The 13,982-nt window shown below is 45.1% G+C and overlaps 1 protein-coding gene across 10 annotated transcripts in view; it reads left to right on the top strand.

Moving 5' to 3' along the window:
* ARHGEF37 (Rho guanine nucleotide exchange factor 37) overlaps positions 1-11,652 on the top strand; it is a 45,025-nt gene extending 33,373 nt beyond the window's left edge. For 7 of the 10 annotated variants that reach the window (XM_083430782.1, XM_083430783.1, XM_083430780.1 and 4 more), the window contains 7 exons: positions 2,076-2,186; positions 2,878-3,207; positions 5,342-5,470; positions 6,751-6,949; positions 8,064-8,236; positions 8,810-10,174; positions 10,298-11,652. In XM_083430782.1, the coding sequence (XP_083286908.1) occupies positions 2,076-2,186; positions 2,878-3,207; positions 5,342-5,470; positions 6,751-6,949; positions 8,064-8,236; positions 8,810-9,043 (1,176 nt within the window). In that variant the 3' untranslated portion in view covers positions 9,044-10,174; positions 10,298-11,652. The remainder of the gene's footprint in view (positions 1-2,075; positions 2,187-2,877; positions 3,208-5,341; positions 5,471-6,750; positions 6,950-8,063; positions 8,237-8,809; positions 10,175-10,297) is intronic. The other 3 variants (XM_083430786.1, XM_083430785.1, XM_083430779.1) reach the window with 1 other exon arrangement.
* Positions 11,653-13,982: the final 2,330 nt, after the last annotated feature.

The raw sequence follows: 13,982 nt of genomic DNA on the forward strand, positions 1-13,982 counted from the left end.
TGCTAGCAAGAAAATGAATCAGAAAGAGTGTCCTCAAAGCTAACAGTGCTTGGCACATGCTGCAATCCCCTGCTCTTGAGATTCAGCATGTCGAACATACTCAGGCTCCATGCCCTGGGGGAGATCCTGTTGGAGGTGTGAATAAACTCCTGGGATTATATGAACCAAGGGCGGAAACAACCTGACCTCCAAATGCATTGTTTGGCAGGTTGACAGCAGCTTTTAAATTGCTCTGCTTTTCTCTTCCTCATACATTTGCAAGTATCAGTCCTTGGCCACAAACAAAGAGCCCAGACTTCACCCTCAAGCACAGTCTCAACATTACGGAGTTCAGAATGCACTTCTTGAAAGAGGTTAGACAGAGGGCTTAAACACACTTCCACTTGTCCCATGCCTGAAAAGCATGGGTCCAAACATTTGTTCCCTTGCCCCACTCCTTTCCCAGGGAGAATCCGCTCTTTAGCTCTAATTTAGCTCTAATTGGGAGCAAATAGCAATCCACAGAAAGCCCAAATTGCCATTTGCTCCGATTGAGCTCTAAAGAGCAGTTTTCCCCAGGGGAAAGTTGCAGGACAAGAAGAAGTGTGGATGAGCCCCGAGTGACCAGAAAACCCTCCCACTTTCTTTATTCTCACAACTGATTCAGATGCTTCCTTTCACAAGACTCTGTTTTCCTTAGGATAGATACATCCCCACACCAGATCTATCCCATAGGGGTACTTTGGAGCACAGTGGCTATGTACACATTGCCACCTTAAAGTGCAGCTAGGCCATTCATTTTTCAGTTTGGATCCACTGGGATAGCAGGGCCCAATTGCCTACTGAAACCCTTTTGAATGTAGTGAGCAGCATTTGGGTGGTGAATCTTTGCTGCAATCACACACAGAGAGATGCTTGTAGGTAAGAAAATTATAATGTTATTTGTTTTAGGAAATACATAACATGGATGGGAAAGTTTCAAGTTCTGACCTAACTAATTAGCCTAGGAGGATAGGGCAGTCATGTCTGCTCCTTTGTTCTCTTAGAGGAAAGCAGAAATATGACCCTCTTATCTTGAGGTCGAAGAGAGGAGTGTGAGGAGGAGCAGGAAGTTGTAAACAGGATGCAACATATCAGTCTAAGAAACAAGGGGATAGAGAAGAAGTAAGTTGACAGGTTAAAGGTACAGGGATAGTCTGGGAATATTTATGTTCCTCACTCTTCTTTGTGTTAACCCATGCAAATCCCTCTTCTGCAAATGCATCAAAATGCAATATTTCATTAAAAATGAAAGGATAGATACAGAATAGATGTGGATTGTGGCTAATGTGGTGTGTACACCACTTCCCCAAAGCAGAAGTGGGAGCTCACTGGATGGAGAGGAAACAGGAGTGTGCCCATCTAAAAACACACTTGCCACTGAGAATTGGTGTGAACGGCTCCACACAATAGGCTGCTTCACTCATTCTTTGAGCAGGTTACGTTTCTGAAGTAGGAGCTGGCTGAAATCAGAAAAATTAAAAATATGTTGACTTTGCTGTTAGTTACACAAAGTGGTGATCTGTGATCACAATTCGCTGCTTTGCAGATTCTATGGTTTTGGGACTCTGCAATAGATTGTGGAAGTTTTTATTGGTATACAAGCAGCCTCACAGTAAGAAGTTATGAGACTTCAGAGCACCATCTAAAAATAGATTTGTTGGTACTAATGGCCCCATTCAGTCACATATTTCACTGATACTCTAAGCAGGTTATGTAACCAGAACAGAAAGGAGAAGAATGTTTGGACTTGAAGATGAAAGACCACCCAGTGCATTTTGAAGAAAGTTTCACCACAGATCTTCCTTTACTGGATCAATGTCATAACTCACGGTTCCTCTCTCATAGCATTGTTAGCAACCCAGTGTTTCAGAAAACCAGGATACAGATGGGTCAATTAATTGAAAATTAATTCCCTACTCTGGGACCGTAGGGAGCTGCTTTCTACCAGGTCAGAATACTAGTCCATCTAGTTCAGTATTGGCGACACTGCCTAGCAGCAAAAACATATCTTAATCACTTCTTCATGTAATCAGGCTCTTTTCTTTGTCTCTTAGGCGTTCCTCAGCTATAAACCGCATGAGAATGAACTAGGAACAGAAGGAGGGACTATCCAACAATATTGCCAGCTTGCAGGAAAACTCCACAGCACTGTCTTTGCTGAGTTTGTAAGTAACGTTTTGGTTCTTTCTAGTTACAGCCTGGTTGGGGTGTAGGGAGGAAGAATGTAGCAGATCTACCTTCCTCTATCCTGGCTGCTTCAGAGCTTTTCCATTTCCTGGTAGCATATTTGATGGCTGCTTATCTCTGAATCATCCAGAACACATGTTCTACTGCTCTACAACATCTGCCTTGATTCTACAAACACTGAAAGTTTGGCTGTTTACACACTCCTGCTTACTATAAATCCAGTGCATCCCCGCTGCTAGTTTAGGAAGCAGTGTGCACACAGCATTCACCACAAACCCATCTCTCTTCTATATCTACCCTGTTACGTCTTATGAAATACTGCATTCTGCCCTCCAACTTCAATTTGAATTTGGGGGGGGGGGGAGACCTGGCTGTATACATAGCCTTTGACTGTATTCTGACCCGTGTTACTCATTGTTGTAAAATGATGCCGCAAATCTTTGTTAGGAACTGGGTTCCTTTGGGCTTGGGCTGTTCACGTTGCATAGCAGGTGAGAAGGTGGAGTCTGGTGATGGGACCCAGAGCATGTTCCTTGACCTTTTGGAGCAAGAATTCCTCAGCACTTCCCTAGTGGAACCCCAAAGGGCCCCAGTCCCCGATGCCTCCCATCTGCTGAGTCAGGGGAGGCCAAGATTTCAGAACTGTGTTTGATTTTCCTTGCTTTGCAGAGGAGACGACTGGAGAACCTGGTGTACCTTCCGCTGGTCAACTTGTCAGAGACTCTGAAAGGGCCTCAAAAACTGATCAAGAAGCGCTTGGACAAGCAGCTGGACTATGAGGAATTTGAGGAGAAGAGGAACGAGACAGGCAGTGTGACATATGAAGAGGAGGCTGCCATGAACACCTATCTCGCCATAAATTCGCTGCTTGTGTCTGAGCTCCCAGTGTTCAACCAGGTGGCCCGGCAGTGGCTGGGGCATATTCTGCATACTTTTGTGGCCCTTCTGAGGGATTTGGCCAAGCAAGTTCTCCAAGAGGCAGAACGGGAGGCTACTCAGGTAAAAAAATTGGAAGGGAGGATGAGGATGTGGGGTTATGGTGTTTGTGCCTAGAGACAACAGATAACTGTATTGCCTCCCAGGCTTAGGGACATACATGCACTGGCGGATGGAGTGGGAAAGGGTGCTTAGTGAAACTATCATCTCAGTTAAAGATGGTTCCCAGGCTCTACCTCTTGGTCATATGCATGGGTGACCAAGAAAGGGACCCCGGGTTTGGAATGTGACATTTGCTACGTTACCAGCGAGGCTGTTGGGGAAAGACTAAAAGCCGCTTCCCCTCTCCTCAAACAGTTCAATAGAGAGAGGAAATAGGTTTAACTGTGGCTAACAGGTGCCCACTGCCCTCTCTCTTCCTTCCTCCCTGCTTCTGATAACAGTGAGCATTACGCTAGCATCTATTAGCATATTTATTAAAGAGATCTTCCATTTATATCCATGAAGCTGTATGCCTTTTCTTTGGAGAGCTGATTCTGTTCCTCCTGCCCAGCCAGAGACATGTGCTTCAACAGTGTTAGAATCCTGCCCAAGCAGTGAGTCACCTGACTAAGACAGGCTTGTTCTCAATCTCTCGGAGACTCTCCAAATTTTAAAAGACTCAGAGTTTCAGATCCTTATATGCTCCTTTCCCACACCACCAGCCTTTCAACGCCCTTTCCTGCTATGCCAGGATCTGTGCTTGCTGCTTCTGTTTTTAACCCAGATCTGGTAAGCTGCCCCACTGCCTGCTCCACAAGCAACAGCTGAACATATTTTAGTTAATTGTTTCTAATTTAGTCATGCCTATTAATTTCAATGGGTCTTCCCTGAGTAAAATTAAGTAGCATACCACCCAGTGAGCAAGACTCAGCTAATGAGCCTGTCAGCGGATGCTCTCTGCAAGGACATGTGCAACAGGGTTGCCCTGTCTCTCTGCCCTGCAAACGTAGCTCAGGGCAGGTTGGGAGAACACCTGGAACAGGACATGGAGGACAAGAGAGGAGGGATACTTCCATTTGGCAAGCCAAAAGCCTTGCCCCAAAGGAACTATCAGCTTAGAGCGAGGTTGAACTCCTCCAAATATGACATCATTGCCTTGCCACTGTGTGCTTGAGGCAATGCACTATGATGTAAACCAGCAATAAAACTAACTAGTCTGTGCCCTTTTTTCACATGTTAAACTCACAAAACCATGAAAACCAACTTGCGAAGGTGCAGACAGCTGAAAACATGCAGTGTGGATGCTTGCTTGGGAGAGGTTCTTCCATAACATAGGCCCCACCATTGAGAAAGCCCTAGATGCACTAGAAAGCTGGATGCACTAGAAGAACGCACTACCTTAATAAATCAAAATACAGAAGAATAGCTCTTTTGGATCACACTGAAACTCTCATTTATTCCCCAGAAGGAAACTGCACAAGCAGGTCATGAAGGCAATAGCCCTTCCCCAATTCGTACCCAAGCTACTGGCATTCCGAGGTATATTGCTTCTGAACATGGAGGTTCTGTATAGCCTTTGCAAGAAATAGCCACGGATAGCCCTAATCTCTAGAAATCTGACTAATCTTCTTTTAAAGCCATTTAAATCAGGAGTCTTTACCATTTCTGGGGGCAGGAGTGTATCATACATTAATGATGCATTGTGTGAAGAGGTGCTTTCTTCACTGAGTGATACAGCACTCTTGGATTCTTCTGGGACAGGGAGAAATTATATATATATATCTCCATCTCCGCACCATACATCGTTTTATAAATCGACTACAGAGAGCAGGACTTGCCTTGCAGTCCCAATGGCTATAGGAGATTACTTCCTTCTCACAACCTCATCCCTTCCACACACAAAAGGATGCAATTCATCTCTGTCCCTCTTCCAGTGACCGTAAGCAAAGAAGGAGCAAGGAAAATGCAAAGTAAGCACTGGCAGAGACATATGCTGCACACAACAGGATGGACTTAGCTTGCAAATAGGATGGATCTTTTGCATGCTTTCAGAAACCTCTAGCAAAATTTATATTTGTACATAAAATCCACTACGAATCTCATCATTATCTTCTGTTATTATCTTATTTTTTAATATAAAAAGTACCTTTCTCTGCTTTCCATAATTCACCCCCCCAAAAAAATCTCCAATTAATTATAAGGTTCTTCTTTACAGCTGCCACACAGACACCTCCCTGCACCTGATTTTGGGAAGATGGTGAAGGACTCTTTAAGCCAGGCTGAAGCTCAGCTCTACTCCTACTGCAAGAAATTTGAGACTGTTATGCCAAGCGATGTTGCAGAGGTAGGAGACTGATGAAGGTTAGAGGGTGTTCCTGCAACCTTTCTTCCCCCGCCTCTCCCACAACTCCCCAGACACGATGGCTGATTGATACATTAATATGTGGCATGGGCATAGAGGGGGGAAGTTACTCATACCAATGGTGTTGTTGCTGCTATCCACCAGGTCCCCATGACACTTGCATAAGACTATTCTTCACTATATATGTCCTAGTTTCAGGCAGTAACTGGATTCCCTCCCCACCCCACCCCCGTATGCTAATAAAATATTGGAATTTCAGTACTCAGGAACCACAATAATCCCAAGGCAAAATACAGTGGTACCTCGCAAGACGAATGCCTCGCAAGACAAAAAACTCGCAAGACGAAAGAGTTTTTTGTTTTTTGAGTTGCTTCGCAAGATGAATTTCCCTATGGGCTTGCTTCGCAAGACGAAAACGTCTTGCGCCTTTTTCTTAAAACCATCAATGCATTCCTATGGGAAACCGTCAATGCATTTCCTATGGGAAACTGTGCTTCGCAAGACGAAAAATTCACAAGACGAAAAAACTCGCAGAACGAATTAATTTCGTCTTGCGAGGCACCACTGTACCAAAACAAAAATGAAACAGAACCAGCTCTTGGACAGGATCAGGCAGGCAGCAAAAGGCAGCAGGTTTCAGAATATCTTTACAGGGAAACAAACTGTGAGAGTTTCTCACTCTTGCACACTAAAATGTATTGTGGGCTGTCTCTCAGGCAAGGTGTTTGTATCCCCCGCATTCTGTGATTAACTACTGTGCATTTATTTTTATTTAAGTAAATGTTTATAAAGGCCTTAGCACTAGCATTCCACAGCCACCCCCAGCCCAGAGGATCTCTGTGGAAGGAGTGCAGCTGTGAGTACAGAAGCAAATGCAAATAATTTCCTTCCCCTTTTCCCATCAGAGTTTTTATTCACAGCTAAATTCTGCAACAGTATAGCTCATCTTTAACCCACAAAACGTCTGCTTCCTCAGTGCTTCCCGGCTGCAATTTTAACTCCTATTTTCTTTAAAATAAAATAAATCTACCCCATAGGAAGCATATATCCTGTTAGGTTATCTGCACAAACCCACTGTTCAATGCAGTAAAATGTAAAGAATTGGTTCAATTTGCAGGATTTGTTTCATCATCTTCTAAGATATTTTGGTTCAGATGTGGCTGCACCCTACTTGTGATGACTCATCCTCCAGTGCACTAACGTGGTCGCACAGTTGACTGCAGAAAGATGTTTTTGACCCACTTCTCCCTGTGTCTTTTCAGCAGCCTCTTAGCCCTGCAGAGGAGAGGAACGTCCATTTGCTCATGAGCAAACATGGCCCAGAAAAGCTCTATCAAGTGACAAGCAACACCAGCGGCAGCAAAAACATGGACTTGGTATTGCAGAGGGGGCAGATTGTGGCTCTCTTGCATGACAGGGACACCAAGGGCAACACTAACCGATGGCTGGTGGATAGTGGAGGTACGGTAAGGGTTGCAACTACACACCTAAACCTTTTATTTGCTACCAAGGACCTCACCAGGTCAGTACACCCTGCCTTAGGGTGTGACAATTGCATCTGTCATGGTGAACTCCTGCACTTCTAAATGGACCGCTACACTGCTGTTCATGGTCATGGGATGCCTAGGCACAGGGGTGCAGCTCATATAAAGTAAGGGAGCCCCGTGACCCATTGAACATACTGGAGGGGGGAAAGTCTTCAGGCACATGTGGGGTAGCTGGACTGAAGCATGCTTGATGCTCCCAGAAGGCTCCGTGTGTATTGTCTAGTGCACACATTACTGCAGAAAAAGAAAGAGCAGCAAGTACATGGCCAACCCTGTCTCAGCAGCCACCCTGCTGCAATTGCCTGGGCCAGAACAACAACAACAAAAGATAACTAGCTGAAAAGTGGCAGGCCAGCTGCTAGTGGCAAGCCCATTAAGCTCAGGGGACTGGAGAGGATGGGCGTTGGCTGGCCTGCAAGCTGCCTGCTCCTTGTTTGAGCCTCATTGAGAACAGGGTCAGAGAATATCTACACCTTTTCCTTTCTTCCCAAACCCTCCTTTCCCTTTTTGCTTTGTGTCTTTTTCTGAATACTGCTCCTCTCTCCACCCCTTCCTCCTTCCTCTTCCTGCACTGGTTTTCCTACCACTCTATTAATCTTTCTTTGTACTTTCCAAATTACTCCTTCCACCACTTCTCCCCCCCCCCCCCGCATTGCTTCCAAATCCTCCCCTTCTCACATCTTGTTCCAAGTTCCACCTTTCTCTGTCTTTGACTTCCTTTATATAATTTGTTCCCGAGGTCAACATCCTGCACTTGTTTCTTATTCCTCCCCACCACTCTGTTCTTCTTTCCTTCCACTAGTACAAACCACACATCCTTTCTCTCTCCCACACAAGAACAGTGCCTTTCTGCCTGCCTTTTCCCTCCCCGCCCATTACAAATCTTTCCAATAATGCCAAACCCTTTCATTCTCTTCACTGTGTTTATAGTCCACCCATCAATCCAAATTATCAAAAAGAAAACTGCTGTACCCGATGAGAGGACCCTGCTGCTCAGCTTGACCATAATGGTTTTATGTGCCCTACAGGACCAAGAGGTTATGTATCACCTGGCAAACTCCAGCCATATCATCTAGTCCAAAACCAAAAACCCAGAATGCAGGTGTCAGTCCCAGGTGGTGGTGGTGAACAGATGCATCACCCTTACAACTTGCCCCAAGCTCCCAGCCCAGCACTTCATTTCAGGACACAGGCTTTACATGTGAGTAGAAAATTTCAGCAATGAATCTTCGTTTAATTCTTTTCATTCATTTCTTCCCAGCATATTGTGGCATAGATACATGTGTACATGGCTGGGCAGTGGCGGATGGAAGGAATTTTGCGGTACTGTTGGGTAGATCTGTATTTCAGATATGCAAACTTGTGCAACCATCCCAATATAATGTGGGTATTATGTTTAAAAGATGGTCTCGGCTGGTGTGACAGAAACCTGGAGTAGCATAGCCTTAGAATAACCCAGCTACATGGTTTGTGGCCAAGGCATTTTGCTGCCTGAGGCAGAGCAACCAGTGGTGAACCTTGTGTGGGGTCCAAGTCAGCGCTGCTGCCCAACAACATCCAGAAAGCACCAGGCCAAGGAAGGCTGACCTGGCTACTGCTGTGCCATAAACTTCAATATGCCTGCCTACCTCTCCATGATATTCTTACAGCTGAGACATGCACTCCAGAGGGGTAACCTAGTTTACCTCTGTGGCTGGGCAGCCCTTGTTTCTCCCTTCTCCTTTGTGTGGCATATGTATGCAGTGTTATCATTCAATCTCTGTGCTTTCCTCAGGTAGTTGCTGGTTATCCATTCGCAGCCAGGAGCAGTCATGAGGTCAGCTTGCAAGCAGGTGAGCCAGTGACTGTGTTGGAACCTCATGACAAGAAGGGATGCACAGAGTGGAGCCTGGTGGAAGTGAATGGCCAGAAGGGCTACGTGCCTTCCAGCTACTTGGTGACGGTGCCTATCCCAGAACCACCTGGATGGGGCTCACCTGCTTGGCCATATCCAGCGCCGCAGACATAGCCATAAGGAGGTGCTCAATTTCAGAAGTTAGCTGTGCTGTCACATACCTGCCCTTTCCATTTCCTCCACAAGACTTTTCATATTATGCAGTGAACAAAGAGGCAGGCCAAGGGACCAGCAGTTCTGTGGATTGACATGAGTGTCAATATGTCCTGCACATACTGAAATGTGTGATTGGATATGGATGTGTGGCTGCTCATAGTGGCCTGGTTTTTTTGAAATTGGTGTTTTCTTAACCTAACACTACTGATAAGATTCTTCCACAAGTATTTTGAGGGAATGTTCTCATACAGATGTAGCCTTAGGCTCATCACTGGCTTTACTTGATAAAGGGGTGTTCACATGTGTCAAGTAAATTACAGGGACAACAGACTGATGTATTCATTCCAGGATAACCATCTCAATTGGCATCAGCAGGCCACCTAAACAAAGAGATCATGTGCCACAGGGCAATTGAGTGCCTTTTTTGCTTTTGTTGAAGTGATGTTCTCCTTTTGACACAGCCAAAGAAACTGGCTCAGTGTTTTCCACTGATGTGCATGGTTTGCCAGCTCCAAAGATGCTAAGCCCAGTCCTGATCTCTGATAATAAATCAGCTTTAATAAACTAGGCAAAGGTGCTGCAATATATGTTTGCTGGAGAGAGAATCATAATGTATTTAATATGTAGCCATCGTCTGATAGGCAAGGAGAAATATCTGGAGCAAAGTCAGATAACAAAGTCACAAGCGAGAAAGCATGTATGCTCTAGATAACTTTTATCTTTGGGTGTGGAGTAGTTGTCTACCTCTAGGAGAGAATGCAAAGTATTATGGGGTTGTGGAGCAAGTCAGATGCCAGACCCTAAGGTCTGATTCGCACAAAACATTACGAATATGAGCTCTTTAATTCTTTTTAGTTTGCTTTCCTTCAGAAAGAGAAGTGAAGGCAAAAAGAAACATGAACTGAGGTCCTTCTCCAGGCTTATGAACAACATAATGCAAGGAGCAGATGCAGATTGCTGCATGGGGCAGAGCTGCCAGACTAGCTTCCTGGGCAGGTGGGTCTGTTTCTTACTGAGGGAAAGAGAGAGCTGGCAGGGAGGTCAGTGTGGTGCAAACACACAGGCAGAAATCCTGGATTGGCTCCACAGGTGCATTTTAACAGTGCTAACCTCCCCACCACCTTAGCCCTCCCAGTAAACAACAGTGACCCATTCACCTGTTGAAAAGATGGCATGGTAGTGCCACCCCACCTGGAGATCCTCTTCTGAAAGTTATTATTCTACTGTGCTGTTTTACCACAAACATAGAATATAATAAACTAAGAATAAAGATAAGAATATCATCATCCATTCTTTGGTACCGATGATGATGATTTCTTACTTGCCCTTCTCCATAAGGTCTCAGGGTGTGTTATAATATAGAAATACAAGGGGTGGGATTCAGCTAACAAGCCCTGTAAAGTGGAAGTCCTGTGCAAGGACTTCTGCTAGTGCAATGGGCTTTTCTCCCACTCCCTTCATGCCCATGTGCCCCCAAAATTGTCCCGGGGGGGGGGGGTCTGGAAGAATCCCCCAGAACATTGTGCAAAGGGAGAAGAGGGGAGGAGTTGTTCTATCTGGCAAGCCAAAATGCTTGTCCTGATGGAATGATCACTTTGGTGCAGCGCTGAAGCCCTCTCAAGATTAAAATCAGTTAAAGCAATATACAGTCAGAAGAATAGGGCGAGTCTTTCAAATATATATCTCAAGTATCAAAGGCTAGGATACTGAGTGTGTCTTCAACATAGGCAGGAGAAGTTGGAGCGAGGGAAGCCATACCTGTGAGATCACCGTGGCCTACAGGTATGCCTAAATATAGATGTACTTTCCATGCCGCCCACCAAAAGAATATGCTCATCCTTCCCACACTCATGTCCTCACGACCATCTCAGAACGCTTTTGGCACCAGCAATGAAAACTGATGTCTTCATTGACCTGAGCGATCAAGACTATGTGAAACATTTAGATGTACTAATGCTCCTGTGTGTGGCTGATAATGCAGCTTATGCTGTTTAAAAATTTAGCAGGGGCTCTTCAGGTGTAGCTTTTGAAAAATGCATGGGATTGCTCTTTGATGTACAGCATTTTATGTGAGCTGGAGGACAAAGGAAGTGGAAAACATTATGTTGTAACTCACCCTTAATAGAAGATCCCTTGGGTTCGCACTGTGCACCCCAGTGCAAGGGCAGAAGTCGCTCCACTTTGTGAGAGGTTGGTGGGATGGCAGCCAAGTGTGGGTCTTCCTCCTCAAAGCTTCCCTTGGTTTTTTTAAACTCCAGTTACTATCCTGTGTTCATGTGAACCTTGGCAGAAGAAGTAAGGTCCTCATCACAACACTAATGGGCTATCCCAGTCATATGAATTGAGCACGAAATGTCTGAATCTTACATGTGGCAGCATCTGCAATCTGTGGATGCACCTAAATAAAGTGGTGGATGCACCAGTAACGACGGACGATGAGCCTGCTCCAATTCCTGTTTGTACGGGCTGTTTCCCTCCTGCAGTTATGTTTAAGGCACTTTATATTTACAATAGCTGTTTTGCACTGCATTGATCGCAAGAAGTAAAGAGTTGCTCCTCTACTCAAAGATGGCTTAGAGTTTTGTGTTTAAATTGTGAGTTCATATTACTTGTGTTGAATCCATGCTTACAAAACTGTTTCTTCCAGTAATCATGCCTGCTCCATGTACCAGCAAGTTCAGAGTTTCACCACCAGATGGCTCAGCTACCTCATTTGTCAAGTGAAAACGTGCCAGACAGTCCTAGAACTGGGTGCTTGCCTTACGCTTTGGGTGCTGATTTATAGAGGGCAAAATTTTCTGCTTGTTATCCATTTCTCCATAGGTAGGATTTTATTACTTCTTGAGAGAGTCTTATACTTGCTTCTAGTGAACCACCTCTTAGTGTAGCTTAAAGGCAGGTTTTCAGCTGTACAGTATCTAAATGGGAACAGAATATTGTGCTTCATCTACCTGCAAGCCCTAGGTAGTACCAATGCCTCTTGCAACAAAGCTGATGTAAATTCACTGAAAGGGAGAGCTGGGGGCTATGAGGGAAATCCAGTAGCCACTACTAACATAGGTAGTGTGAGAGAGCAGGGTGGGGAAGAAGCAGAGAGGGAGGATGCTGCATCTGTAAAGCCACAGGTGGGTGTTTCTGATAATAGATGTGACATCAGCATGCAGTGTACATGCCTCTTCAGTTGCCCCTGAATCACTACAGCAGAACAGGGTGCAGTACAAAGTCATATGTAGAGTGACCCTGGGCCATGCAAGGAAAGAAGGAAGGAAGGGACAGACAGGAGAGGAAATCTGTTGTTCAGAACACTCCGCCATAAGTAACGTCATAACTCCCTTCCCAGATGCATGATATCAGGCTAGGATGCTTTATACTGTAATAAGATTCAGTTCAGGACTATTTTGCCATCTCTGCTGAGTTATTCTTGCAAAATGCCATCGCATTTACCATTAGGGTGAGCAGACACTCAAGATATATCTAGCTTTATTGGCCAGTTCTGTGGATCAATCTACAGCTCCCAAAGTCAAGCAGATACTTGGACCCTTGCATAGGTATGTGTACCTTCAGGCTTCTGACAAACAGGACAAGGGCTGCCAAAATGTAAGTGAGACTCAAATCTCATGTTTGTCTCAGGGCAGGGGCTGCATAACAAGTGTAGGGTTTAAGTCATCGTGCCCATTTGTCATTTTGGGGAATCTGTGATCGGGTCCCATACACACACACACAAACAGCTGTCTCTTCCACTCTGTCACCCACTTGTGTGTATCATACAGGGTTTCAAATGAAGTTGGCTCATTCTATACCTTATGATTAAAATGTATAGGGTGTTATTTATAAAAATGAATCCTACCTGACAGGAATGTTATGAAGATGGAAAATAAATTCAAGTTACAATTCTCTTCCTATTGAAGGCAATGCAAAGGCTCCTTTTGTGTTTAATGGAGTAGGATTACAGCCCAAGAATGTGAAATGCACTATGTAAGTAGCCATATAAAATGGCTCGGCCACAAATGTCTGAAAGCTCCTCCTCCCACAGACCTGCCTGAGTTAAGGTCAGCAGGGAAGGGTCTATGCATAGTGTCATCACCTGCTGTGCTTTGAGAGAAGGTGGCCATGAGAGTTCATTTCCTATGGAATGTAGAAGGGCCTCCCTTTTGAGGTGCACCTTCTGCCATCACCGAATGCTTTCTGATAATTGGCCAAGATGCACCTCTTTACCCAGGCCTTTGGTTAAGCAGGGTTTTTTCAACCTTGATATATTGCTGTTCTGTGCTGCTCTTTTTACATTTTGCCCTTATCTTAGTTATCTTAATTGTGGGTTGTTGTTTTTTTGTAACCCATCCTGGGACCATTTGGTGAAGGGCAAACCATAAGAAATAAAGCAAATGTGTCCAGGTTGCAAGCCAACAACCCTTAAAAATCATCACGGGAGAGCGGAGCTTTCAGCACCATTGACCATAATTTGGAAAACTGTTAGCAAAGTGCTCCCTAGGATACTGGCACCACTAGGTGTACAGTACAAACATTTCTGTGTCGTCATGCTGCACTGATGATAATCTTGTAGATCCCCTTGGTCAAGAAGATGATGACCACATAAGGCATACATATTTTGCAGTTTCCTCAACAGGGAAAGTGTGTTGGGGAATGAGCAGGAGGAGAATGGAAAGGGAGCCCTTTCAGGTCCCTCTCTGCGTGGCCACCTCCTCCTGCCTTCTCTGTGCTGGTCACAGGACTCGGGTCTTTTCCAGTCCAGGCGGTTGGAAGAATAAAGGGCAGCATGCATGCCTTTAAATAGCTTGGCAAGGGCATACCCTTCCGTCAGGAATGCTCTGGCGGGCTTTACTGGAACGTGTTGTGTTTGTAATTTGGAGGGCAGGGGATGGTGCAAACAGCACTGGAG

Source organism: Podarcis tiliguerta (assembly GCF_965153285.1).
Source record: "Podarcis tiliguerta genome assembly, chromosome: 2".
NCBI lineage: Eukaryota > Metazoa > Chordata > Lepidosauria > Squamata > Lacertidae > Podarcis > Podarcis tiliguerta.